This window comes from Perognathus longimembris, chromosome 11 (assembly GCF_023159225.1).
Source record: "Perognathus longimembris pacificus isolate PPM17 chromosome 11, ASM2315922v1, whole genome shotgun sequence".
NCBI classification, from domain to species: Eukaryota; Metazoa; Chordata; class Mammalia; order Rodentia; family Heteromyidae; genus Perognathus; species Perognathus longimembris.
The window spans coordinates 29,572,411-29,598,813 of record NC_063171.1 but is presented as its reverse complement, the minus strand read 5'-3'; the positions used below and the strand labels follow the sequence as shown (position 1 = coordinate 29,598,813).

At 37.5% G+C, this 26,403-nt stretch overlaps 1 protein-coding gene across 3 annotated transcripts in view; it reads left to right on the top strand.

Annotated features, from left to right (window-relative positions):
• Positions 1–26,403, top strand: part of C11H1orf112 (chromosome 11 C1orf112 homolog) — a 53,772-nt gene that overhangs the window by 4,792 nt on the left and 22,577 nt on the right. For 2 of the 3 annotated variants that reach the window (XM_048356407.1, XM_048356406.1), the window contains exons 4-18: positions 12–116; positions 628–768; positions 1,406–1,571; positions 4,874–4,958; positions 6,458–6,596; positions 11,930–12,010; positions 13,696–13,760; positions 15,021–15,169; positions 15,680–15,809; positions 17,131–17,317; positions 18,057–18,139; positions 18,769–18,820; positions 20,844–20,933; positions 23,085–23,270; positions 25,364–25,486. In XM_048356407.1, the coding sequence (XP_048212364.1) occupies positions 12–116; positions 628–768; positions 1,406–1,571; positions 4,874–4,958; positions 6,458–6,596; positions 11,930–12,010; positions 13,696–13,760; positions 15,021–15,169; positions 15,680–15,809; positions 17,131–17,317; positions 18,057–18,139; positions 18,769–18,820; positions 20,844–20,933; positions 23,085–23,270; positions 25,364–25,486 (1,782 nt within the window). Of the gene's footprint in view, positions 1–11; positions 117–627; positions 769–1,405; positions 1,572–4,873; positions 4,959–6,457; positions 6,597–11,929; positions 12,011–13,695; positions 13,761–15,020; positions 15,170–15,679; positions 15,810–17,130; positions 17,318–18,056; positions 18,140–18,768; positions 18,821–20,843; positions 20,934–23,084; positions 23,271–25,363; positions 25,487–26,403 lie in introns of those variants that run through there. The other variant, XM_048356408.1, reaches the window with a different exon arrangement.

Here is a 26,403-nt window from a genome sequence, read left to right as displayed (position 1 = left end):
TCCCCCCATAGGCTGTAAAGTTATTTGATGACATGATGTATGAATTAACTAGTCAAGCTGGAGGTCTGTCAAGCCAAAATTTAGAAATACAGACCACTCTAAGGAATATTTTACAAGTAAGTTCAATGTATTAGAAAGGGAGAGAGAGTGGCTATTTACAACTATATACCTGTAGGCCTAGCACTTGGGTGGCTGAGGCAGAAGGGTTGCAGGTTTTAGGCTAGCCTAGGCTACATAGTCAAACCCTCTTTCTTAATAAATAAAAATAATTTTTATTCTGTTGATTAGCTGTGTATTTTTAGAATTAAATGTAATGACTTAAAATGAATATAGAAAGGTGAATTTTGAGTTCTTTTTATATATTTTTATATTAGGTAAATACTTGTTTTCCTATAAGAGGATAAGTAACAAGATAGTACACTACCTACAATTTTAAGACCTATATGTAAAATGCTTTAAAGTGTGGGTTAGGATTCTAAGTTGCTAGCCAGTGGGTTTAATATTTATGGTTCTGTGAAAAGAGGAGGTTTTTGTTCACTGCTGTGCTCCTAGCACACAGCATATTGTTTGGTATCTTTTTTAGTGTACACAAAAATGTATATTTAGAATGAAACTTCTTATTTCCAGACAATGGTGCAGGTCTTGGGAGTTCTTACAGGATGTGTTCAGCATGTCTGTGCCACACAGGAATCAGTCATTCTAGAAAATATTCATAGTCTTCCTTCTTCTGTCCTTCATGTAATAAAAAGTACATTTGTACATTGTAAGGTAAGTAAAAGGTCTAAAATACTTTAAGTAGCTGAGAATCAATGGCAAAGTGGCCAAGTAAAGCAGCAAAATAGGTAGTTAAAGTATAAGAGTGGCCCCTTAAGGGCTGTTTTGTTCTATCTTATTCCTCTGAAAGAATGATAAAGATTTGTGTGTAATCACAGAATTGCTGTAGTCTTTCTGTTGTGTAGTCTTTGTGTATCAGTGATTGTCACCTTAATTAGTAGGTGCCTGAACTTCCTTTTACAGAGGGAATGAAGTAGCTTTAATGCACAAAATATTTGGTAAGAAATTTATAGGACATAACAGTTTTGATATTTATGTTTGTTGAGAAAATGAAAAATACTAGTTAACTAATTTTACTTGGTGACAGTGTGGTAAAATGCCATGTACTTTACCTCTTTTTATATTTTTTAAATTCTTTATTTGAAAGATCACAAAAGAAAGAAATCATTTTACAAATGCTTACATCTCTAGAAATACATAAAATGGATATTCACTAAAATGCATGTTTAATATGTAATTTGGTTAAAAGCATTAAGTTTATGATCTCTGGTAGAATGAGTTAAAGTAGATTTGGCTCTTGAGCTTTTTAAAAGGCTTATGTTTGCGCTTATTTTTACATTTTTGTGATCAGAATAGCGAATCTGTATATTCTGGACGTTTACACCTAGTGTCAGACCTTCTCCAGGCCCTCTTCAAGGAGGCTTATTCTCTTCAAAAGCAACTGATGGAATTGCTGGACATGGTTTTCCTGGACCCATCAGTAGATTCAAATGATGATATTTTGAATATGGTAATAGGTGAGTGAAGAAAACTGCTTACAATATTGTGCAAAATTACTGTATTTGTGTACCAGTTAAATGGTTCAGCCCAATATTGTTTCTAGTGATTCATGATATCTGCTCATTAATAATGGATAGGTTGTCAGTTTTGTTTTTTTTTTTTTTTTTGGCCAGTCCTGGGCCTTGGACTCAGGGCCTGAGCACTGTCCCTGGCTTCTTCCCGCTCAAGGCTAGCACTCTGCCACTTGAGCCACAGCGCCTCTTCTGGCCGTTTTCTGTTTATGTGGTGCTGGGGAATCGAACCTAGGGCCTCGTGTATCCGAGGCAGGCACTCTTGCCACTAGGCTATATCCCCAGCCCAGGTTGTCAGTTTTTTAAGTGTAAACTTTTTTTGGTGCCTTATTGTACATTTGCATAAGGTAATTGACCCATAAGATTTAACAAAGCAAGCTGCGCCACTTTGTGCTCTGTAAGATAGTTTGTCGTTTTCAGATTTTTCACCATAACCCATAGCAAGAAATTTTAGGTTTTAAATTGGTAATAATGCTGATGTTGGTTATTAAGGTGGCCCTGCCCACATTTTCCTCCTTCTAGGCAGATATGAGTCGCAGTAGATATCCATTTTGGGACTCCATCTTTGACTATTGGGTAATTGCTGTTATTGATCATCAAGGAAGGTCTGCACAGATTGCCCTCATCCGTGGCGGACATATGAACCTAATAGATGATGCCCTGAGGGCTCTGTTCTACGCTACTTGAGTCCATGATGGTTGGACATTTTGTCATCATTGGTCATTCAGAAGGGTCCAGGCAGAAGCTTCTCTCTGTCTTACAAATAAACCTCACTGGAGGGCTCTGTGGTGGGTCTGACCTGCATTATGTTTCAAAATATGCTGTTGGTAGTTCATGAGGGTCTGAGCAGATTACCATTCTAGGTGGCCAAAATAGGAGTCCCAGTAGGTAGTTCTCATCCCATTCCCCGGGGATGGGTGTTCATTCTCCGCTATATGGGGACACATGGGGTAGATCTTTGCCAATGTTGGTCATCTAGGAGGGTCTGTGCAGATAACCTTCCTTCATGACAGAGAGGTGACCCTCAGTGGATGGGTGGTCTTGGGACTCTGCCCTTCACTTGGGGGCCCACACTACCCAAGTACTTACTATGGCTGCTTACTGCGAGATCCTGCCTGTATGGAAATAGATCTTGTCTCTGTAGATGTCCTATCGATGGCTGGTTGATGACTTCATCTAATGCTCTCTGTTCTCTTTGGGTCCGATTGTCCTAGCTTCCCTTGAGGGATCAGGACTTTGTTCTTTCCAACTCCTACTCTGTAGGATGGCCTCCAATCAGTATATCATTAAAAATATCTTTAACTACAAAAACAATTCCAAATTAGCAGGTATAGGATCCTAGATTATGAGATGTGGCTTGCATCATGGCTCTCTCTCCAAAACTTAAAAGCAAACTGAATTCTTTGAACAATCAGAGCCTAGAATGTGAATTGGATGGTGACTGTCTAGCTACCAAGTGCCTCTGTGATGCTGTCAGTGGGGCTGGAGGAAAGATGAATTTGCATGGTAATGGGATGAGCCTCTTGTTCTTTGGTAGTTTCCCTTTAGTTTCTTGTGCATCAGCTGGAAGAGTGATATCCAAAGAAACTGATAACTTCTAAGGCATGGGCATAGTAACTGTATGGAAGAGGATGTATATGACTGGCAGAAGGGTCCAGAGAAACTGTAGGGTTGTCTGTCTTTGGGTTTTGGATGCTCTAGACTTTGGGAGTCTTGTCATCAATTCCACTTCCATCCTCCAACATGCTTCAGCTCCTAGCCTGCATCAGTTAGGGCTATCTTCTGCACTCTCAGTGCAAGGTACAGCTGAGCACCTTGAACTGAAAAGGACAAGTTGAACTGTAGAGGAGATTGCAGTGCAAGCAATACAGGTTTTCCAGGAAGTTGCCAAAGAAATATTACTTATGTGCTTTGCATAGAAGTTGACAAAGTTCCTACTTTCTTCAAGTTAATATTTTAGTGAAGGAGATAAAACCTATGTATACATTGAAAATAAATAAAACCATGATGAGCAGGTGAGAATCTTTTAGATGTGTTAACTCTGTGCCAGTGCCATCCTGACATAAATGACTTCTGGGAAGGAAAGTTTCACTTAGGCTCACACTCTCTGGTGTTCGTTCACGACTGTAAAAAATGTGTGACAGGACAGCAGCTCACATGGTGTCAGCCAGGAAAGAGAGAGAAAACGTCCATGCTCATGACAAATCTTTCTTAGTCTTAGCACTTATATTTGTTGGCATCTGCTAAAGAAGTGCCAACAGTTATTAACTCTTGAGCTAGAACTGATTTCACAATCTTTACCCTCATCAACTTTGTGTCTTTTAAGACAGCTTTGACTACTCATCCTTTAATTTTCTTCTCTTTAAAACGGAGATAATGTTAGCGTCACTGAATTGTGAAGATAAAGTTATCTTGTCCCTTTCTACTCAGTAAATGATCCCCAGACCAGTGCAGAGTGTCATTCACCGGAGGCTCATGGAGTCTCAGAATGGTGCTGCTCCCATCTTTATTGCATCAGAATCTCCTTCCCCCAATTGGTTATTGACAGCAAATCTTGAGTATCATGTCAGTTCAGTCAATAGATACTTGCTTGTGTGTCTACATTGCGAACCTGTTGAGAACTGCTTGAAATTGAAAAACTGGAACTTGAGAAACTGAGAAAGCACGAAAGGGGATTTGGAGGCTAGCCAAAAGAGCAGTGGATGCAGGGGCTCTGGGCCCCCACCCAGGCTCCACCCCCAATGGGGCAGCTGCAGACACAGGCTGGGGCTTTAGAAGACAAGAAGCAATGGTTAGGGCCCGCCCAGAGGCTGAAGGAGCAGAAGCTGAAGGGGCTTAAGCAGTGCAGGTGGCCCCATCAAGAGACAGCCTGCAGTTCTCATGCCTTGATCCACTCTGTCCCCACTGTCATCCCCCAAACATCCCTGCACATTCTAGCTTTGGAGCTGCTTGCTCTTATCTATTTTAATTCAGTCAAATACTCATTTGAACTTTCTATTACTAGGGTTTGGAGTCAGGGCACTTAGCTCAGCTTGCTTGCTAATGGCTGATATTCTACCGCTTGAGCCATGCTTCCAGTTCATGTTTTTCCAGGTTATTTTGGAGATGCAATTTTGAGGGCTTTTCTGTCTTGACTGGCTTTAAACCATGGTCCTCTGATCTCAGCCTCCTCAGATACTTTTAAATATAGGAGAAACATCCCATATGACATTTGAATATCCTAAGAGTTCTATTATCTCTCTTTGTAGTTATCCATTCATTGTTGGACATCTGCTCTGTTATTTCCAGTATGGACCAAGCATTTCATGCTAATACTTGGAAGTTTATAATAAAGTAAGTTTATTCATTTTTAGTTTTGTGGGTTTTTTTTGAAATTTTTATTTTTGTTACTAGGACTTTAAAAACTCAGGGCTTAGCACTCTTGCTCAACTTTATCAGTCATAGCAGGCACTCCACCATTTGAGCCTTATTACCTCCAGTCCAGCTTTCTTACTGGTTAATTGGTGATGCAGTTTTGAGGACTTTTCTGTCTGGTCTGGCTTTGACCCTTGATCCTCAGAATTCAGTCTCCTGAGTAGCTAGAATTCCAGGTTTAAGCCACCAGTGCCTGAATAGTTTTTACTTTCTACATTGTATTTTCCATAGCCCATATCCTAGTTATTCATGCTTTCTTAGATGGAACTTGACACATTTTATGTGGGTAAGTGTAACCTTTACTGACACTGCTGTTTGGTAAGCCAGGTGTCCTACTTGTAGCTCCCAAACCAAACTGGACTTCTTTATCCTCATACTTCTAAAATAGGGGTAAAGGGGAGGTTGGTGTAGTTAGCTAGCTACAAAATAGTGAAATAGACCAGAGTATGCCTATATCACTTGCTTTCTGCTACTGTTGTTTAATCCTCTATCAAGTATCCTGTTTTAGTTAAGTCAGTAACTGTTGTAGAGCTATAATTCCTTCATTATGTTTGAATTAAGTCTAATTTTATCTATAAGATAATTTTCACTTTCTGAATCCCAGTAGCTAGTTTTGTAGGTGTGTACCACCATGCCTAAATTGTTTTGTTGAAATGGAGTTTGGTTAATATTTTTTTTTCAATGTTGGCTTCAAGCCATGATTGTCACATCTCTCCTGATTTCTACTTCTGTGTAGCTGGAATTATAGGCATAAACCACCATGTCCTGCCTCAGAGTGGTCCTTTTAATAAGTAAATCATCATGTCATTATACTGCTTAAAATCTATCCCATTGTACTAAGTGTAACAACCTAAAAACCTCTCTGGACCTTGCTTCCTTCACTATCCTAGCTCATTATATTAACAACATAGAATTCTTCTTTCCCTGAGTGTTTACTGCTTTTCCCTCTCTCCTGCTGTGCATGCTACTTACTCCTGCTTACATTTTAGTTCTCAGCTTCAGGTTATCTTTATCATAGTATACTTTGAAAACCTGACTTTTAGAAGATTGAGTCCCTAGTTGTAGCATTTAGACTTGTCCATCTTAGCATTTAGCATACTGTTATAATTATTCTTGCAATTTTTTCACATTCATAAGATAGGTCAGTTATTGTGTTCCTTTGTATTCTTAGCTCCAGCGCCTAAAAGAATGTCTGGAATAGAGTGAGTTCAACTATAACACAGAGAAATAAAACATTAGGAACTAACTTAAATAAATTCAGATGCTTCAGAAATAAAATTGTCCCATTTTAATTGCATCACCTTGAGTGTAAGTGTTGCATTATATATACTTCTAAATGTTGTGTAAGGAAGATACTTTATTGCCTGAGTTATTGGCTGTGTTACGTGTAGTGATTGTGTTCTTTTTTATTTATTTAGGCAGAGCCTTAAGCACCAGTCAGTTATAAAGAGCCAGTTGAAACACAAAGATATTATTTCTAGCTTATGTGAAGACATTCTGTTCTCCTTCCAGTCTTGTTTACAGTTGGCTGAACAGATGACACAGTCGGAATCGCAGGTAAATGTGTCTAACAGCACTAGAAAAAAATTCTTAGTTCCTTTGCAGTTATTTAATCACATTTGAATATGTGGGTTACTCTACTGATGAATAGTAAATAATCTGTAGGACTATTGAAGGTTGATAATTTTATCAATTATTTTATCAATAATTTAATTTATGGTTGACTATTTTATCTAGAACATTGTGTTGATTTGTATTTTTTTAATTACCTGTAGTCTATACATCTCTCATTTTTATATACTAAATGGTTGCTCATGGCATTCTCCTGTTATTTTTTTCTGCCCTAGAACAAAATTCTAACTTCTTTATCTTGTATTTATTTAAGGTATTTCTGATAGCCACACTCAAACATTGTGTCTTTATTCCAATCTTTAGGGATACCTGTGTGTATGTGTATATCAGTCTTTTGAAATTGGAATGTACTTAAGTATTTTTGGGAGGGGGGAATTTCCTAAAGTATCTTTATTTTTTTTCTTATTTATTGTCAAAGTGATGTACAGAGAGGTTACAGTTTCATATGTTAGGCATTGAATACATTTCTTGTACTGTTTGTTACCTCCTCCTTCATCCCCCCCTCCCCCTTTCCCTCTCCCCCCATGAGTTGTTCAGTTGATTTACACCAAACAGTTTTGCAAGCATTGCTTTTGTAGTCATTTGTCTTTTTATCCTGTGTCTCTCAATTTTGGTATTCCCTTTCACTTTCCTAGTTCTAATACCAGTATATACAGTTTCCAATGTACTCAGATAAGATACAGTGATAGTGCAGGTACAACCACAGGAAGGGGATACAAGAGGATCATCAACAATAGAAGCTATGGTTTCACATGGCATGTTGAAGGTAATTACAACAGTAATATATCACTCGTTTCCATAACATGGAGTTCATTTCACTTAGCATCATCTTATGCATTCATAGGGGCATAGCTATTGGGCTCTTGTGATCCTCTGCTGTGACTAGCCTAAACCTGTCCTAATTATTCCCTATGAGGGAGACCATAGAGTCCATGTTTCTTTGGGTCTGGCTCACTTCACTTAGTATAATTTTTTCCAAGTCTTTCCATTTCCTTATGAATGGGGAAATGTCATTCTTTCTAATAGAGGCATAGAATTCCATTGTGTATATGTACCAACCACATTTTCCTGATCCATTCATCTACTGAGGGGCATCTGGGCTGGTTCCATATTTTAGCTATGACAAATTGTGCTGCGATGAACATTGTTGTGCTGATGGCTTTAGCGTGTTCTTATTTGTGGTCTTTTGGGTAGATACCCAAAAATGGGACGGCTGGGTCATAGGCTCTATGTTTAGCCTTCTGAGGAATCTCCATACCGCTTGGCAGAGTGGCTGAACCAGTTTACATTCCCACCAACAATGAAGTAGGGTTCCCTTTTGGCCACATCCCCTCCAACATTTGTTATTGTTAGTTTTCTTGATATAGGACATTCTTACTGGGCTGAGATGGAATCTCAATTTTTTTTTTTTTTTTTTTTTTGCCAGTTCTGGGCCTTGGACTCAGGGCCTGAGCACTGTCCCTGGCTTCTTTTTGCTCAAGGCTAGCACTCTGCCACTTGAGCCACAGCGCCACTTGTGGCCGTTTTCTATATATGTGGTGCTGGGGAATTGAACCCTGGGCTTCACGTATACGAGGCAAGCACTCTTGCCACTAGGCCATATTCCCAGCCCTCAATGTTGTTTTGACTTGCATTTCTTTTATGGCCAGTGATGTAGAGTACTTTTTCATATGTTTCTTGGTCATTTTCATTTCCTCATCAGAGAAGTCTCTTTTTAAAAAAAATCTTTAGCTCATTTTTTGATGGGGCTATTGGTTCTTTGCGGTTTTGTTTTGGAGGAATGTAATTTTTTTAGTTCTGCATATATATTAGATATGAGGCCTTTGTCCGTTGTATGGCCGGTAAAGATCTTTTCCCAATCTGTGGGCTTTCTGTTTATCTTGCGAGTTATGTCCTTTGCCCTGCAGAAGCTCTGCAGTTTGATGCAGTCCCATTTGTCCATCCTTTCTTTGATTTGTAGCATTTCTGGATCTTTGTTAAGGAAGTTCTGTCCTGTGCCAAGGAGCCCAAGTGTTTCTCTCACTCCTTCTTTTAATGTTTTCAGGGTATCTGTTTTAATTTCGAGGTCTTTGATCCATTTGGAATTGATTTTGGTGCAGTTTGACTTCAGTAAATCATTGTTGAATTGGCATCCTGTTTATGAAATAGATGTGTTCTAAAATCTGTACAAAGATTGAGAATTACAGCTCATTTCCCTGTAATAATATTATATACATTGCTTTTTGTTCTCAGACTGGTGCTCTCATTTTATTTAATCAGCCCACGATTAACTATTCAGGACCTACTAGCTATATTAATCACATTAGTGGGAAATGAATTGAATATTTCTTCCTAGAATAGGGATTATTCAGTCCCTCTTTTGGACCTGCAAGTTGGTACAGACTTCATTTATGTCTATATTCTTCTCTACCAAGCAGCTGTGGAAATTGAAGCATAGAATTCATCCAGGGCCTAAAACTAGTATGCTTGGCAACTCTAGGAACAGAGACAATGTGGAAGGACTGACCTTAGATGAGGGTAGAACTTTGAAAAGGAGTTCTGAAAGTACTAAGTGAGAATAGTTTTAGAAAGGGGCTAACTTTTTTCTTTCACAGCCACCCTTTTTTCTCTTGTCTATTCTCCTTTTTGATCTCTTTCAGCAAGGTTCCCCCATCTTTGCTGAAAAGGAAAGTTACTTGATCAATGCAGTGACATTGTTCCCTTTTTTGTCCTGTGTACCATATCTTCAGTGTCTCCCTTGCTAATTTCCTTTGTGCCTATCTTGACCCTACACAATGGAGGCAGAGAAAGCCCCAGGAAGAATATGGTGTGTAGTGCCAAAAAAAAAGTGAGTCCAGGGCCTATCTAACCAGAATGGTTTATTTTGTAATTTATATTAAAAGATCTTGTATAAAAATCAGAGAATTTAATTGAAAAAAGTTTCCTAACTGTCCAAATTCTCATTTTTTGACCATTTGTGCAAATTTGAATCTGATAACCTGCTGAAACATAACTTAATTTGTATACTTTAAATTCTGATTAATAATGTCCTCTGCTCTTCACTATTGATATTAAGGACATTTTCAAAACAATTTTCTACTTTGTCTTAATGTATTTTGAGTGTTATAATAAAGTACATTAAGTTAGGTCATTTATAGATAAGTCACTTTTCAATTTCTAATAAAGGTCAGAATGAAGGATTGTATTCAGTTACTGCATCATTAACATTTTGATTAAGTTTTCTTTTTTGGTTGTGAGGCTTGAACTCAGTGCCTGGGTGTTGTCCTCTTTTTGCTCTAGCATTTGAGTCCCTGGTTTTTTTTTTTGGCCAGTCCTGGGCCTTGGACTCAGGGCCTGAGCACTGTCCCTGGCTTCTTCCCGCTCAAGGCTAGCACTCTGCCACTTGAGCCACAGCGCCGCTTCTGGCCGTTTTCCATATATGTGGTGCTGGTGAATCGAACCTAGGGCCTCGTGTATCCGAGGCAGGCACTCTTGCCACTAGGCTATATCCCCAGCCCCTGAGTCCCTGGTTTTTAAGGGGTTAATTGGAGATAAGAGTCTCACAGGGTCCTTTCTGCTGGGGCTGCCTTTGAACTGAGATCCTCAGATCTCAGCTTCCTGAGTCACTAGGATTACAGTTGTGAGCTACTGATTCCTGACTTAAGTTTTATTAAAGCTATATTTGGAAAAGAATCAAACATACTCAGTATTAAGGGAAGTTTTTTTTTTTTATAAAATAATGCTCACAATTAGAGAAAGTTTATCAGTATAATTTAACTTTATGGCAGTACTCCAAAGCTTTTAATCTGTTTTTGGGTTTTCTGTATCCATGACAGTATATCTGCTCTATTCTTTTTTTTTTTTTTTTTTTTTTGCCAGTCCTGGGGCTTGGACTCAGGTCCTGAGCACTGTCCCTGGCTTCTTCTTGCTCAAGGCTAGCACTCTACCACTTGAGCCACAGCGCCACTTCTGGCCATTTTCTGTATATGTGGTGCTGGGGAATTGAACCCAGGGCCTCGTGTATAAGAGGCAAGTACTCTTGCCACTAGGCCATATCCCCAGCCCCTGCTCTATTCTTTTTAGTAGCTGTAATTATAGTATATGAATATATCAGAAATCTACTTAGACACTGTCTATGTGATGGACCCTTGGTTCATTTTAGCTTTCACGATATAAAAAACATTGCATAACTACCTGTGCTCGTATTTGTGTTTATATGATATAGTTCCAGATATTGAATTGCCATTTAGTGAAGGAATTTTATACCTTAGCTCTTGATACTTGAGAGTTATTGATACTTGAATCAAGATTTATTTTGTGCATCACCAATGTTAAAACATTTATTCCCCTACTTTCCAGCTTAAGGATAGGGCATTCTGTGTGATTTTAATCTTTACTAAATAGCTTTCATGCCTTCCCTCCCCAAAGGTAGGAATTAGTTTGTAATTTGGATTTCTTTGATATTATTAGTTGATAGCTTGTATTTTTTCCCCTCCTTTTCATGTCTTTTAACTGTTTTATCTATCTATCTATCTATCTATCTATCTATCTATCTATCTATCTATCTATTTACTTGGACTCAGGGCCTGAGCACCATCCCTGGCTTCTTCCCGCTCAAGGCTAGCACTCTGCCACCTGAGCCACAGCGCCCGTTCTGGCCGTTTTCCATATATGTGGTGCTGGGGAATCGAACCGAGAGCTTTATGTGTGGGAGGCAAGCACTCTTGCCACTAGGCCATATTCCCAGCCCCAACTGTTTCTTTAATATATCAGGATCTGGGATTTTTTGTTTTTAATTTTTAGCTATTGACCTTATTCTTTTTATTTTGGTCAGTCATGGGGCTTGAACTCTGGGCCTGGGCACTGTTCCTGAGCTCTTCAGTTCAAGGCTAGCTTACTCTACCACTTTGAGCCACTTCTAGTGTACTGGAGATAAGAGTCTCACAGACTTTCCTGCCCAGGCTGGCTTTGAACTGTGATTCTCAGATCTCAGCCTCCTGAGTAGCTAGGATTACAGGCATGAACCACCAGTGCCCGGCTAACCTGATTCTTATATAGCAAAGAATGATAGTAGATTATTTAAATTTTACTTTCAAGTCAACTATTAAAGACCACTAGTACTATTACTGTTGCTTTCAGTAATATAGAATTAACTGTTTGAAATGCTTCTTTTCTCTTTTGGTATTTGTATTGTTTAACGTATAGAGAATAAGTTTTCTTTGAAAATTAAGTATTTTTCGAAGTTATAAGTTTTGCCAATTTCATGTTCTTGTAAACAGGATAATGCTGATTACAGATTATTTCAGAAAACACTCAAACTGTGTCGTTTCTTTACCAACTCTATTTTACACTATACCAAGGTAAGGCTTATTTTTTTTAATCATTAATGTAAAGTCTACAATGAATTGTGAATTGTCCTATTTTTATCACTCTGCTAAAGCCAGTCTTCTGGATTTACTTTTTTCTGAATTTACTTTTGAGTATCTGATACATTTCCAAGTTGTCACCATTATTTTTATTCAATTTTCTTAAAAATATTAATATGAATATAAACAAAATTATTTCTGTAAAACAACGAATTTTCAGAAAGTAACCGAATTTGTCTTTAAATAATATTCAGAAATTATTTTCTTTGTATTTCTGAATTAAGTCATTTAAATTCTCAAACTGTCAATTCTAAGGAAATCTGCCTAAATGGGAGTTATTAGAATAGCAGTGATAATTGATGTTTTATGAATAGAATAAATTTAAGTTGTCCAGGCAGATTGTCAATGAAAGAAACATTAGTAATAGATGTTAATGATTTGCAAAAATGCTATTCCTGTGAGTTTCTTTTTGATCTTACCTTGTTTATCTTTGAGGAAGGAGGGAATCTTTGATGACTTTATTATGTTTAGAATTCCATGGCTGATACAATGTCTTTTTTTTTTTTTGGCCAGTCCTGGGCCTTGGACTCAGGGCCTGAGCACCATCCCTGGCTTCTTCCAGCTCAAGGCTAGCACTCTGCCACCTGAGCTACAGCGCCCCTTCTGGCCGTTTTCCATATATGTGGTGCTGGGGAATTGAACCAAGAGCTTCAAGTATAGGAGGCAAGCGCTCTTGCCACTAGGCCATATTCCCAGCCCGATACACTGTCTTTTGACAGGTTGCTAGGCTTGGTGGATGGACCAAGTGGTCCTTCTGGGCAGTTACAGTGGTTGTCTGCTTATCATTGGTCTTCTGCAGCATGCAAGGTGTATATTCTAGTGGCAGAGATACATTGTGGATGGTACACAAATGGCACATGATGGTAGTTACCTATTTGATGCTCTCTTGGTGTGCTAAAAGCGAAATTGTCTAATTATGCCGGTTTTAAAAACCAGAGTAATTTTGAAATTTCTTTTATTAGTACAAAAGAGTGTCATTGTTATATGGCCATCCATGCATTCAATGTACTTTGATCAAATTCACCCTCACTGTTATTACTGTTTTAATGGACCTCATACTATTCTCATATATGTGTATAAAGTACTTGGATCATATTCACCCTTTCCCCCTTCATAGTCTTCCTTTCATCCTCTGACTGGTTTCCATTCCTACACAATCCCTCCATATTAACTTGATGAGCAGCTTTTTTACCTTAAATCTTAAAATTTAATATAAACTATTACCTTCTAAGAGATAGACTGGTAATAATGGATGAGGAAATTACACCAGGGCTGGAATCCCAGCCTAAATGGTTTTTAGCTCCATGCTCTAAGTTATTTGATTCTGAGCTTCAACCTTCTTTACAAAATGGAGATAATAACATAGTATATTTAGAGGACTAAAATATCACTTGATGTATGTCTGGTTACATACTAAATGCTTGGTAATTGATAACTGATAACTCTGGTTATGATGGTAGGTACAACAGTAAAGAGTTTTAGGTACTAAGCCTCAAGCTCCTTTTCATTCTTTCTCACGTAAGATCATTTTTTAAAGTGTGTCATACCTGGATGATGGGGGAGAATATATTGGAAAATCCTGTTGTATTCAAGGAATAAATAATATTGTTTTATTTTAGGAATTTCATCCTTTCCTCTCTGATTCTTGCTCTATATTGCACCAGCTGTACCTTCAAATACACAGGTAAAAAGAATGTCTTATAATTTTTAAAATGTAACAATACCATCTTTTACATGCAAAGTTTAAATATATATCAAGTTAAAATAAAACATCAAAGTGATCGTTCTCAAGCTTGTAGTAAAGTTTTGTCTGCTTGCTTAACGAAATGAATATCGAAGCTTTTGAAGGATAGATTCATGTGTTTTACTAATCTTAGTATTCTTAACTATTTCCTTACTCATCACTAATAGATAAGTGTTATGTTAATAAATACATTTGCTATAAAGTAAAGGCAAAATATTGAATACATGTCTTTTTTTTTTGTTGTTGTTGTTGTTTTTTGCCAGTCCTGGGCCTTGGACTCAGGGCCTGAGCACTGTCCCTGGCTTCTTTTTGCTCAAGGCTAGCACTCTGCCACTTGAGTCACAGCGCCACTCTGGCCATTTTCTGTATATGTGGTGCTGGGGAATTGAACCCAGGGCTTCAAGTATAGGAGGCAAGTGCTCTTGCCACTAGGTCATATCCCCAGCCCTGAATACATGTCTAATTGAATGAAACATTTGCCTAAAGTTAATTCCCCTTAGCATTAGTGTACTTTATTTTTTATATATATATATATTTTTTGGCCAGTCCTCGGCCTTGTACTCAGGGCCTGAGCACCATCCCTGGCTTCTTCCCGCTCAAGGCTAGCACTTTGCCACCTGAGCCACAGCGCCCCTTCTGGCCATTTTCCATATATGTGGTGTTGGGGAATTGAACCGAGAGCTTCATGTTTAGGAGGCAAGCACTCTTGCCACTAGGCCATATTCCCAGCCCTGTATTTTATTTCTTATAAAGCTCTTGCAGCTGAGAAAGAGTATTGCTTCATAGTAAATGCAAATACTCTACCTATTTTAAGTTACCTATTTTAAGTTATTCGTGTGTGTGTGTGTGTGCGTGCATGTTGTGTGTGCATGTGTGTGTGTGCATGTGCACATATGCCAGTGTCAGTACTTGGGCTTGTCTTCAAGCTTTCCCTCAGCTTTTTCCCTTATGGTATAACTGGAACCTTAGTACCTGAGCCATGTCCACTTCCAGCCTTTTGCTGGTTAATTGGAAGCAAGAGTCTTAAGTATTCATTTGCTCTAGCTGGCTTTGAGCCATGATCTTCATATCTCAGCCAACTTAGTAGCTAGGATTATAGGTGTGAGCTACCAGTACTTGTATGTTTTTTACATATTTCTGCTACTAAAACATCATTTTAGAACACAGCTGTTGATGATTTTTTTCTCCCTGCCTTTCTAGCAAGCTTCCTCCAAGCCTGTATGCTGCCCAGATTTCCAAAGCACAACAGGAGGAAATAGCATGTACTTTCCTTGTGACACTGGATCCACTTGTCAGTCAGCTTCTCACACTCCATTCTTTTGTGCAGGCAGTTTTGGATAGTAAATTAGGTAAGTTTCAAACATTTAAATCATTAGTGATTATTATGTGTTAGAGACAGTGTTATTTCCCTCTTTGTAGTCATTCTTTTCCACATTCTTAAGTTTTAAAATGTCTTTCATTTTTATTGAGACATTTTTCATTTTTTAAAAAAGCATGCCTTTAGCCGGGTGCTGGTCACTCATGCCTATAATCCTAGCTTCTCAGGAGGCTGAGATCTGAGGGTCATGGTTCCAAGTTAGCTTGGGCAGAAAAGTCTGCCTAAGACTCTTATGTGCAATTAACCACTCAAAAACTGAAAGTGGAGCTGTGGCTTAAAGTGGTAGAGCACACTAGGCTTGAGCAAAACAGCTCAGAGACAGCACCCAGACCCTGAGTTCAAGCCCCACACCCAAGCCCCCCCCCAAAAAAGAAAATCATGCCTTTAATTTCTTTATGAAAATATCAGAGTTCTGAAAAATATTTAGGATATAATTTTACCAGTTTGTTGTAACTTACTGTGTAACCTAATTACATGTGAGACCTGCCATGTGAACTACAGTTTCCACAATGTCTACTTCTGGTTGTTGTCATGGACAAGCTGCCCTCTCAGCCTGAGCATGTGCAGGCCCTGTGGTGCACAGAAAACCAAGTTTTGGAAGCTGCCACCAGGTAACAAATGAGTTTATATTTGATTTTACTACTGGTAATTTGGGTTGCCTTATTGTTGTGGTTGTGAAATTAGGTGTAAGCCAGAAATGTTGTGCTCCTAGAATTGCATCTACTTGGGAAGCTGAGACAGCAGCATTTTTTTTTTTTTTTGAGTTTGGGAGTTTGGGACTAGCCTGGGCAGCATAATAAAGTCCATCAGAAAACAACATGCATTTTTGAATGTCAGGTATGTTTGTAGTTACAATGACCTACTTTATAAAAGTAGGTGTAAAATTGGTAACATGATAAAAATATTAAGGTATTTTTAGTATTTAAATTTGGCCCATTGTTTATTGTGGTCAGCATTAAAAATAATTGTTACCTGTAATAGAGTAGATTTCAGTAGTGACATTAAGAAAGGAGCTTTGATAAGATACTGTAAAGGTGTATGTCTCTTGGGATACTTCACTTGTCTTCCTTGCCAACACTAGTCCAGGTTATAGTTCCATACTCTGAATTATTGCTAAGCTCTAAGTTTTTAATTCTTTTTCTGTAGTCCATTCTGTCAGTTTCTCCAAACCTGGCTCTGAGCTTCCTTTTCTCCTGCTCAAAAAATGAAGCATAATGTTAGAGGGGCCCAGGTCTGCCTTTAAAGCTGTCCCACTCATCATCTACTTTTGTTCCCCATCCTCCTTCATTGCTAATACATACACCTTGCTGCGTACAAGAGGTTATTACATGGTTGCTTTTATATACAGGGCTTGATGTCTATACCAATTTGTGTTTCTCTCTCTTTTAATGTTGGTATTCAGGCTTGAACTCATGGCCATATACTCTTGATTGGCTTTTCCCTCCACAGGTTGTGCTCTGCTGCGTAAGTCACAATTCCACTTCTAGCATTTTGCTGGGTAATTAGAGATAATAGTTTGTCTGCCTGGGCTGACAGTGAACTTTGATTCTCAGACTTCAGTTTCCTGAGTAGCTAGGATTATAACTGAGGCACCAATGCTTAGCATTTTACCTTTTTAAAAAAATGTTTTCTTAAGTGTTTCATATAAGCTTTTTAACCGTTACAGTATTAAAGTGATCCCTCCCTGTGTGAACTGTACTCCATGTAGTTTATTTTGATTTTGTGTAACTCAGTACTATGACAAACAGTTGGTAAATGATGAAATTATTTTTTTGTCCAGGAAATCGTTCTTTAAAGAATTTTTTCTGCCAATGAGTATATTTTTATGTATTCATACATACTAGCAACTGTTACTGGCTATACCTTGAAAGTTTGATTTGCTAAAATAACCGTCCATTAATGTTGGGCTCAATGTTCTCATTTTGCCTGTAGGATACCTCTACTTAAAGCCATTTTCCACAGTTTTGAGCAGTGTTTTGGAGAACTCTCTCTGCCTGTTCATTTACTGGGAGTAAAGAGTAAAGGGCAAGCTGAGGCGGCTGTCACCTTGTATCAGCATGTTTGTGTTCATCTGTGCACATTTATTGCTTCCTTTCATCCTTCGCTCTTTCCTGAGCTGGTAAGCAGTTAAAGTGTAGCTTACACTTTTGTTTTTTCTTTATTGAAATTGTGACTTATCTGTAAAAGACAATGTGGGAATAGTGAATATTCTTTTGTACACATCATTTCTTCAACTTACACATTTTACCCTTTAATTCATTTGTGCTCTAGGAAATGATAGTCCTTGTTTCCTGTTGTACTTACAGCTAATGTTTAATGAAATAAGAGTAGGTTGGGCTGGGAATGAATGTGGCTTAGTGGTAGAGTGATTGCCTAGCGTGCATGAAGCCCTGGGTTCAATTCCTCAGTACCACATAAACAAAAAGAAAAATAAAATAGAGTAGGTCTCCTATATATCTTAGGCATAAAATGTGAATGGAATTGGATTAGAAAAGAGGTTGAGTAAATCCTAGGATCAAATTTAAGGTATAGGTGACATCTAATCTAAAGTATTGTGTATGGAAATTTAAGGCAGAAAGAAAAGTGTAACAGCAAATTTTATTTATGTTGCTTTAAACTTTTCAGGGTACTTAATTTTTGTGGATCTTACTGATTTACACATTTAAACACAAGTTGATTCCTCACAGCCCAACATAGTGATTAGTTGCTCAGTATACTTGGTGAGGGAATGACATTGTAGGTCCTTCAAATACTTACAAAATTAAGTTTCCCTCTTGGATTCTTATTTTAATATGACTTTTCATAATGATATTTGATGGGATTTAGCACATTAATAAAGTCACTTTTGTTTTCGTTAGGATGCTGTGCTTCTGAACGCTGTGCTGAGTGTGAACATGATTACCTCCTTGTTAGCAATGGACGTGTGGTGCTTTGTTGCTCGGTACTATATACTTATGTTTTGGAGTTGGCATTGGTTTTTAGTGACTAACTATAAATGACCTTAAGTTCCTAGAAAAGTTTTTTTTTTTAATAATTTTGAATTATGTCTCTAAATAATTTTATACAAAGGAACAAGGAATCATTCCTCCTCTTTTTTTGTTGATGTAAGCTATGAGCTAGTCCATATGTTTATTTAGGTAAATTTGTATATTGTCATATTCCTTTGCCAGGGACATTTAGGCCTAATCTGAAATCCAAAATACTCTATAAACCCAAACTTTTGAGCATAGACTTGATGTTGCAAATAGAAAATGGCATCAATGAAACGTCATTTTATTCACAAATATTATATATTTGGATATATAGGTAAGATGCATATGCAACAATTTTGAATTTAATATTTAGATTGGTTACCATCCCCAGAATCCCTTATTATGCATAGGTTAATATTTCAAGTACAAAAATATCCAAATTCTGAAATATTTCTGGTCCAAAGCAATTTGAGATAAGACATTCAGCCTGTAACAGCCGTGTCTGTGTTTTATCAGAATGTTCATATCTGTATGGACATTTGTCTTCTTCCTCTTTGGAACAGTGTAGACACTCAGATGCCTTCTTTGTACATTGCAGATACGGGACTGCTGAGCTCTGTGCGCACCATGTCACCCTAGTTGCTCATCTGGTGAGTGCTGCGAAGGACTGGAACACCCACTTCACATATGTTTTCTGGGGGGGATATGATTGTTTTGGATAATGTAAATAGAAAAAGAAACAGTATAGAGCTCAATGGTTTTGACAGTTTCTTTGTTCTGCATAAATACTAATTTTAGTAAGCTTAGTTCTAAAAGCATTAACAATACAAAAATGGGAATTTTTTCCTATATTTCCAAAATTTTAGGAAGTTGAGATTGTTCTGGGAATGAAAGACAACCTAGGTTGAGAATAAAGTTGAATTTAAGCAAAGTAGAAAATAAACTATTTCTCATTTTAATTGTACTTCATTTGGATCCTGGTTTTGTTGAACTTGTTTGAGTTTTAGGGCATTGTGAGAGGACTAAGCTTGATTGTGGTTGATGCTGCTAGGAAAAGTCATTTATTATCCAAGAGTACAAAGACAAAGTGACTTAATGACTTAAGTCTTTTTAGTTTTGACTGTTTTGCTTAGAACGTGTGGGATGATTGATGTGTTCATTTGAGATGGTTGTGACTGCTAGGCTTTTCTGTCCCTGCTCTTTGATCATGTGAGCCTCCATCCCTTTTGTGTTTTTTAGTAATTATGCTGCCATTATTATCTGTATTATAACTTCCTGTACTGAATCTTGAACACATGTTGCACAAAACAGTGATTTTGATGTTACAATGCTTGTTTGGACAGTGTCTCCCTATGTAGCTAGGCTGTCCTCTAATTGACAATCTTCCTGCCTCAGCCTTCTGATTGCCACTCTGCTCAGCAATCCAATCTCATTTAAATTAAAGCTCTTGTAGTGCTTTAAGATAGGACTTGATTTCTTTTGGTACATTATTACCAAAAAAATTATAAAATTGAATTTATGAAATATTAGGTATCTATATTACATTGCCCTTCACTTCTGTATTATTGTACTTGAGATATTGAAAAGTTCTTGTAAATTTGGGGCTGGCCATCGAGGTACATGCGTACAATCTCAGCTATTTGGGAGGTAGAGTAGAAAGGATCATGGTTTGAGGACAACTAGAGCAAAAAGTTAGTGAGATCCTATCTTAAAGAACAAGACTGGTGTGTTGGTTCATGCCTCCAATCCCAGCCATGTGAGAGACAAGATAGGGAGATTGTAGTCTCAGGCTGGCATGCTCAAGAACATGAGATCCTATCTGAAAAATAACTAAAATGAAAAGATCTGTGGGTATGGCTCAAGTGACAGAGTGCTTGGTGCAAGTCTTTAGTTCAAATCCCAGTACTGCCAAGAAAGATCTTAAAAAGTTCTTTAATAAAAGATCTTAAAATGTTCCATTAATTGTCTGTGATACCAAGTTATCATCAAAATGGTAATTTCGAAAAGAAATGACAAAGTATTGTTAAACATTATTTCAAGAATTTCTTCTGTTGTTGTGTGTCTTGAAGCTTGAACTCAGGGCCTGAGTGCTGTTCCTGAACTTTTCTGCTCAAGGCTAGTGCTCTGTCACTTAAGCCACAGTTTTACTTCTGGCTCTTTTTGGTAGTTTTTAGTGGATATAAGAGTCTCAGAGACCTTCCTACCTGGGCTGGCTTCAAACCCAAATCCTCAGATCTCAGCTTCCTGAGTAGCTAGGGTACAGGCCTGAGACACCTGGGCCAAAATTTCTTAACATGAAAGCAGACTAGTTGCGTTGGGAAAGAAAGAATAGTCCCAAATTAGCCACCATTTATAATCCTAGGTACAGAGAGGCTAAGCTCTAGAGGATTGCAGTTCCAAGCCAATCCAGGCAGAAATGTTCAGGAAAGTCCCATATTCAAATAACCAACAAAAAGCTGAGCTGATGGCATGGCTGAAGTGGTAGAGCATCAGCTGAAAGCAAGCACAAGGCTGTTTCAAATCCCAGTTCTAGGAAAGAAAAAATAGACCAAAATAAAAAGTTAAAACTAGCTATAATTTTATCCTTCAGAAAGAACCATGGCATCTGTCTTCTTAAAAAATCTCATATTTTAAGTCAGTCATATCTTTTGTCTGTTTCCTATCTTTTCCTAGATAAAATCTTGCCAGGGAGAATGTCATCAGCTCATCAACCTATCAATACTGTTGAAGCGTCTCTTTTTCTTCATGGCCCCACCCCATCAGGTAAGGATATTGTCTTTGTTACTGTCCTGGATGCATATGGTAAAAATTGGATTCAGATGACCATAAAAGCTCCCCTCCTTCTGTTTATTCTGTATTTAAATGTCATCTGAGCGTAAAATTTTAACATGTTGGTTACTTAGCTTACCTCTTTCTGGAGTAGATTTTGATGTTATTGCTTCAAATTATATACAGATAATTAATCTGATTCTATCTTCATTAATCCAAGGGATTAAATCCATTTAATTTTCATACAATGGATGTCATAGATGCATGTAATTAAATCTGTATCCTCTGCTCTTTTTATTTTGAAGAGTTACCATAGTATGCTTCTTCATAGTTGAACTTTTAGGGGGAAAACTGCATCTATAACAAGTCTAATTTGTTTGCTACTGTGCGGGAAACAAACAGTGGCATGACTGAGCAAGTTCTCTGCTTCTGTGGATTTGTGCATCCTCTGATCTGGGATGGAATGTTGAGTGTGAAATATGGCTCAGTAACTTGTTTCTTTGTTAAGCTCCTGTGTGGTTTTTTGGTAGAGCTGAGCTTGGGAAACACTAGGGCAGTGAAGCAGACTCTTCATTAAGGTCCCACAAGCCCTGGTTTGAAAGCTGATTTAGTGTCAGTGACACAGCATTACAAATGAAGAGAATGCATCTGGGATGAATAACAACCTGAGGGGAAAAGACAGTATATTTGGATATTAAAATGTTTTCTTGTTCAGTAGGGGACTAATTATTGTATGTACACAAATACTAGTATTCTTCTTCTAAAAGAAAAGCAGAAGTTCAAAGTCAATTGAAGGAAAAAGTATTTTTATATATCTTATTTAAGAATACTAATAGTTGTGCTGCTGTTTTTGTATAAGGTAAAATTTACAGCATACACTTCTCAGCTTTAAACTGGGAGGTCATAATTCTGTTTAATTTCACTCATTATAAACTATTGTCTGCCTTATGAGTTTGAAATATTTAAAATGATTTCAACTTGAAAGTTTATAGTTGAGTCCATTAGAATCTTGTTCTCTTTCTGTCACGAATTTTGGCATGACCCTTTATTGTCTAAGTCATTATTACATATAATTCATATTTGGGAAGGAAACTTGCTCACTCATTGGATTTTATTACACGTATAGAAGTACCTTATGATCCAGAAATACCACTCTTGGGCTTTTATCCAAAACAGTTCAAATCAGGATTCAGTAAGGCCACTTGCACAATCCTGTTCATTGCTGCCCCAGCCACATAGCCAAGGTCTGGAAACAGCCTAGATACCCTTCAATGAATGAATGGATCAAGAAAATGTGGCATCTATGCACATAAAATTATGAATACAGTGATAAGTTTTATTCATCTATTAGGAAAGAAAATAGATGAACCTGAAAATATAAGTGGTCAGGTCCCAAAACACACAGATGCATGTTTCCTCTCATATATGGAAGCTAGATCTAGTTTATAAATGTAAATACACCTATATTGTTGTATGCAAGTGTACACAAACAAGTATGGTCTTTACAGAAGAGACTTCAAATGGTGTAATCCCTTAGAAAACTTAGTCCAACAAAATGAATACTGGGAAATTGGCAGTTGAAAGATGTGGGGAGAGGTCAAGGGTAGGTAGGGGAGATTAGACAAATGAAGAGGAAAAGAGCAGGAGAATGCACTTGTAATATTCAGTGCATATCTTATGAAAATTTAGGGGGGAGGGGCTGGATAGGAGGGATAGAGAGAATGATAAAAGGCCATTGATCAAGATGCATTGTACTCATAAACTAAAAAATAGTAAAATACAGGGTTTTGTTTGTTTTTTTTACAGAAGATGATGTTCACCAGCCAGTGTAATAATTCTCTTAGCTTTCATGGAGCAGTTTGGCTTTGTGATAAAGCTGCTTTTTACAGTGATGGGTTTTTTAACGAGTGTCATAATGGTACTTATGTGTACACAGAGTATTGCCCCAACACCATCTCTCTGTCCCCTCCCCTCTCAGTGCATTTGTATTGTGCTTGAACTTTTTGTTTCCATTTTAGTAACAAATGTAGCAATAGCAAAACAAGCCAAGCCCATTAACATGACCTCATTTAAATAGTAAATGAGGAAACAGTTCTTCCAAATTCATCCACTTGTCTGAGATTGTTTCTTCACACCTTATTTCAGGTGGAGTTTATCAAGAAATTTTCTCCAAAAGAAGCAGAAAATTTGCCTCTATGGCAGTGTATCTCCTTCCAGGCCTTATGTGGCGAGCTCAGGAAACAAACTGCACAGGAGGTCACCAGAGTGGGCACTGCACAGTGCAGGAGATGGCTGAACACCAGTCCAACTTTGGGAGAACTCCAATCTCTAGTAAGATAATTTGCAGTGGATTGATTCATCCACCAGCTTTATCTAGCACTTTCTGAGGTAGTAGGTTGATAATAAAATGGGCATGCAACTAGGATTTTCAGATTTGTATATTATAAAGGTGTTTTTGAAAAACTTAATATTGAGGTTGGGGTCTTCCCTCTATTGCACAAGACAGACACATTGGGAAAAATGAAATGACTCACTTTTGCTGATGTACATGACTGGACTGAGCAGACTCCCCCCCCCCCCCCCCCCACTTTAGGACAAGGTCTTAATTATGTAGCCCACATTGGTCTTTAACTTGAAATCTGCTGTTTCCCATGTATTGGGATTTTAAGTATGTACCACCATACCCAGTTAACACCATAAGATCAAACCTGCTCCTTTATAAATAATGGAATAAAGAAGGATTATACTACAAGAAGTAGTAAACACAACAAAAAAATAGAAAGCATATTTTTACAGTTGACTAGATATAGTTCGAATAGCTAAACTTTTCAGTTCAGTGTTCATTTGCTCATTAAATTTTTTCAACCAATATAGAAATATATTTTGGGTGCCCTTATGTACTAAGTTCTGTTATAGGCTTGAGAGATAAACTAGAGGAACAAACAAAAAATTCTCATGTGTTTGCCTTCTAGCTAAGCTGTAGACAGTACATAAATCCCCCCCCCCCCTTTTTTTTTCTGGAGAAAAATCAAGCAAGTATAGGGACAAGGCATTAGTGGGGTTGCTGGCTTATTTGCCCTTTTAAATTGCGAAGTTTGGGTTTTTTTGTTTGTTTGTTTTTTTGGCCAGTCCTGGCCCTTGGACTCAGGGCCTGAGCACTGTCCCTGGCTTCCTCAAGTCTAGCACTCTGCCACTTGTGCTACAGCGCCACTTCTGGCCATTTTCTATATATGTGGTACTTGGGAATCGAACCCAGGGCTTCATGTATATGAAGCAAGCACTCTTGCCACTAGGCCATATTCCTAGCCCGAAGTTCGGGTTTTTGTAAGACATTCGTTTCCATACTGAGTGTTCAGACACTATTATCTAATAGCAGTGGATTATTATTAGGATAATATAAAACATTTATTTTGGAAAAACTAATACCTAGTTAATTTGCATTTAACATCTTCTAAATTCTGGATTCACATCTAGTTCATTCAGTAGATTCTTAATGTGTACTTAGGACAAAACTTAGCATGTTAACATAACATAAACATAATCTTAAGTAAGCTGTAAGTAATTACCTAAAGTGGGTTTAGTGGATTAAAGTCATTGTTACTGATCAATTATATGGCCTTTACCATACCTCCAGCACACCCTAAATATCTCCATCCTAGCCAGAAATTTAAATTTTTCTGTCAGTAGGAAAGCATGAATCCAAGAGATTTTGTTTTAAATTCTAGTTAGTACATTTATTGATTGATTTGTTTCAGTCCTGGGACTTTAATTCACGGCCATGGCACTGTTCCTGAACATTTGTTTTTGCTCAAAGCTAGTGCTCTACCACTGGAGTCACAGCTCTACTTTCAGCTTTTTTGGTGCTTAATTGGAGGTAAGAGTCTCATGGACTTTCCTGCCAGGCTGGCTTCAAACTGCAATCTTCACATCTAAGCCTCTTGAGTAGCTAGGAAGCTAGGATTACAGGTGTGAGCCACCTGTGCCTGTCTGGTAGTACATGTAAATATTTGTTTAGTAAATGCATTGTCACTGAAGTATCTCAAATTTTAGAACAAAATTAGTAATGTTTAAAGATTGCTATTTACATGTGAAAAAATAGAACTTTGCATTGATGCGTACTTTAAATTATGCCACCCATACTTACCATTTGTATGAAACCTACTTATTACAATTTAATGTTTCTGTTTTAGGTTAAGTTTTAGCCTAAACCCAAAAGTTTTAGGAAAATAAAGCAAATGTTTCTGTGAATAAAGAAATTTTATTTATTTTTTTTATAAAATAGTCTATATAGTACTTGCTTCTGAGAAATACTCTGTGCAGATTTATGTGAATAGTTCTAAATGACTAGTATAAGCCCTCTAGGTTTTTCAGTTCCTGGTCCTTGGAATGGCCTTTTGTCTCAGGTTCTCTTTCTCCCTCATTAGAACACAGCCCTCTCTGCTGTACTTGCTGTGTGTAATTCTGCTGCTGAAGCTTTAGATGTTGCACAACAGACTGCAATTATTGAAGTTGGGAATCAGCTTTGGGCTTTTTTAAGTGTTAAACAGGTAAGAAGAGCTACTGATTATGTACTGAAGAACACATAGTGCTAAAAAAGAATATATTAAATTTTCCCTATACAGTATAATTTTTTAGGTGCTTGGTATAACTTATGAGGACATTTATTCTCAGGCAATTATTTTTCATTGTGTGATAGCATTATGAAGTTATAACTTAGGAAAGTGGCGGAGCTAGTCTAGCAAGTGTTCTCATGACATGCAGGACACTTTTCTCACCTTTCAAACTTTCTTCTGACTGTGTAAGAAGAGGGACCAAAAGGAGGGAGGTGGGGATAAGAATAATATAGGGAGTGAATAGATGAAAGTTTTTATAATATGCATATCTCTAAAAATACATTCAAAAATTACTTACTGGAAGTGAAAGGGGAGATAATAAAGAGTAATAGTCGATAAATATGAACTAAGTACAGTATATGCATGTATGGAAATAAAACTTCTTCCATTAACCTGATTTATATGCTAATTTAGAAAAAGCACCTTCCTATATTGTTTCTGTTCTTCTTTGGACTAGTATGGTCTGTCTGTGTGATTCTAAGTTCTTTTAGAAAGGGAAGAGTAAGGTAGAAGGATCTAGTGAATGGATGTAAATATATTCTCAGCAAAGCCAAGTCAAAGGATTGTCTAATAAAAATGGTAAACACTCTGGTTGAAATAGATGATTTCATTGAAATTGAACAGATTTCAATGAAATGTACTGAAATTGTTTTGAACAGATTTTTTCATTTAAAACTCCAATTATTACATTGACTTTTTAGAGTAAGTGAAAATAAACATATGGCCCCTGGTAATCAGCTAAAGGCAAAATCCATAATGTTGGAAAACAACACAGATAGTTTTATCATTAATGTCTGCTTTTGGTCACATTGCTCCTGCATTACTGACTTCAACAAATACCTTCTGCTGAT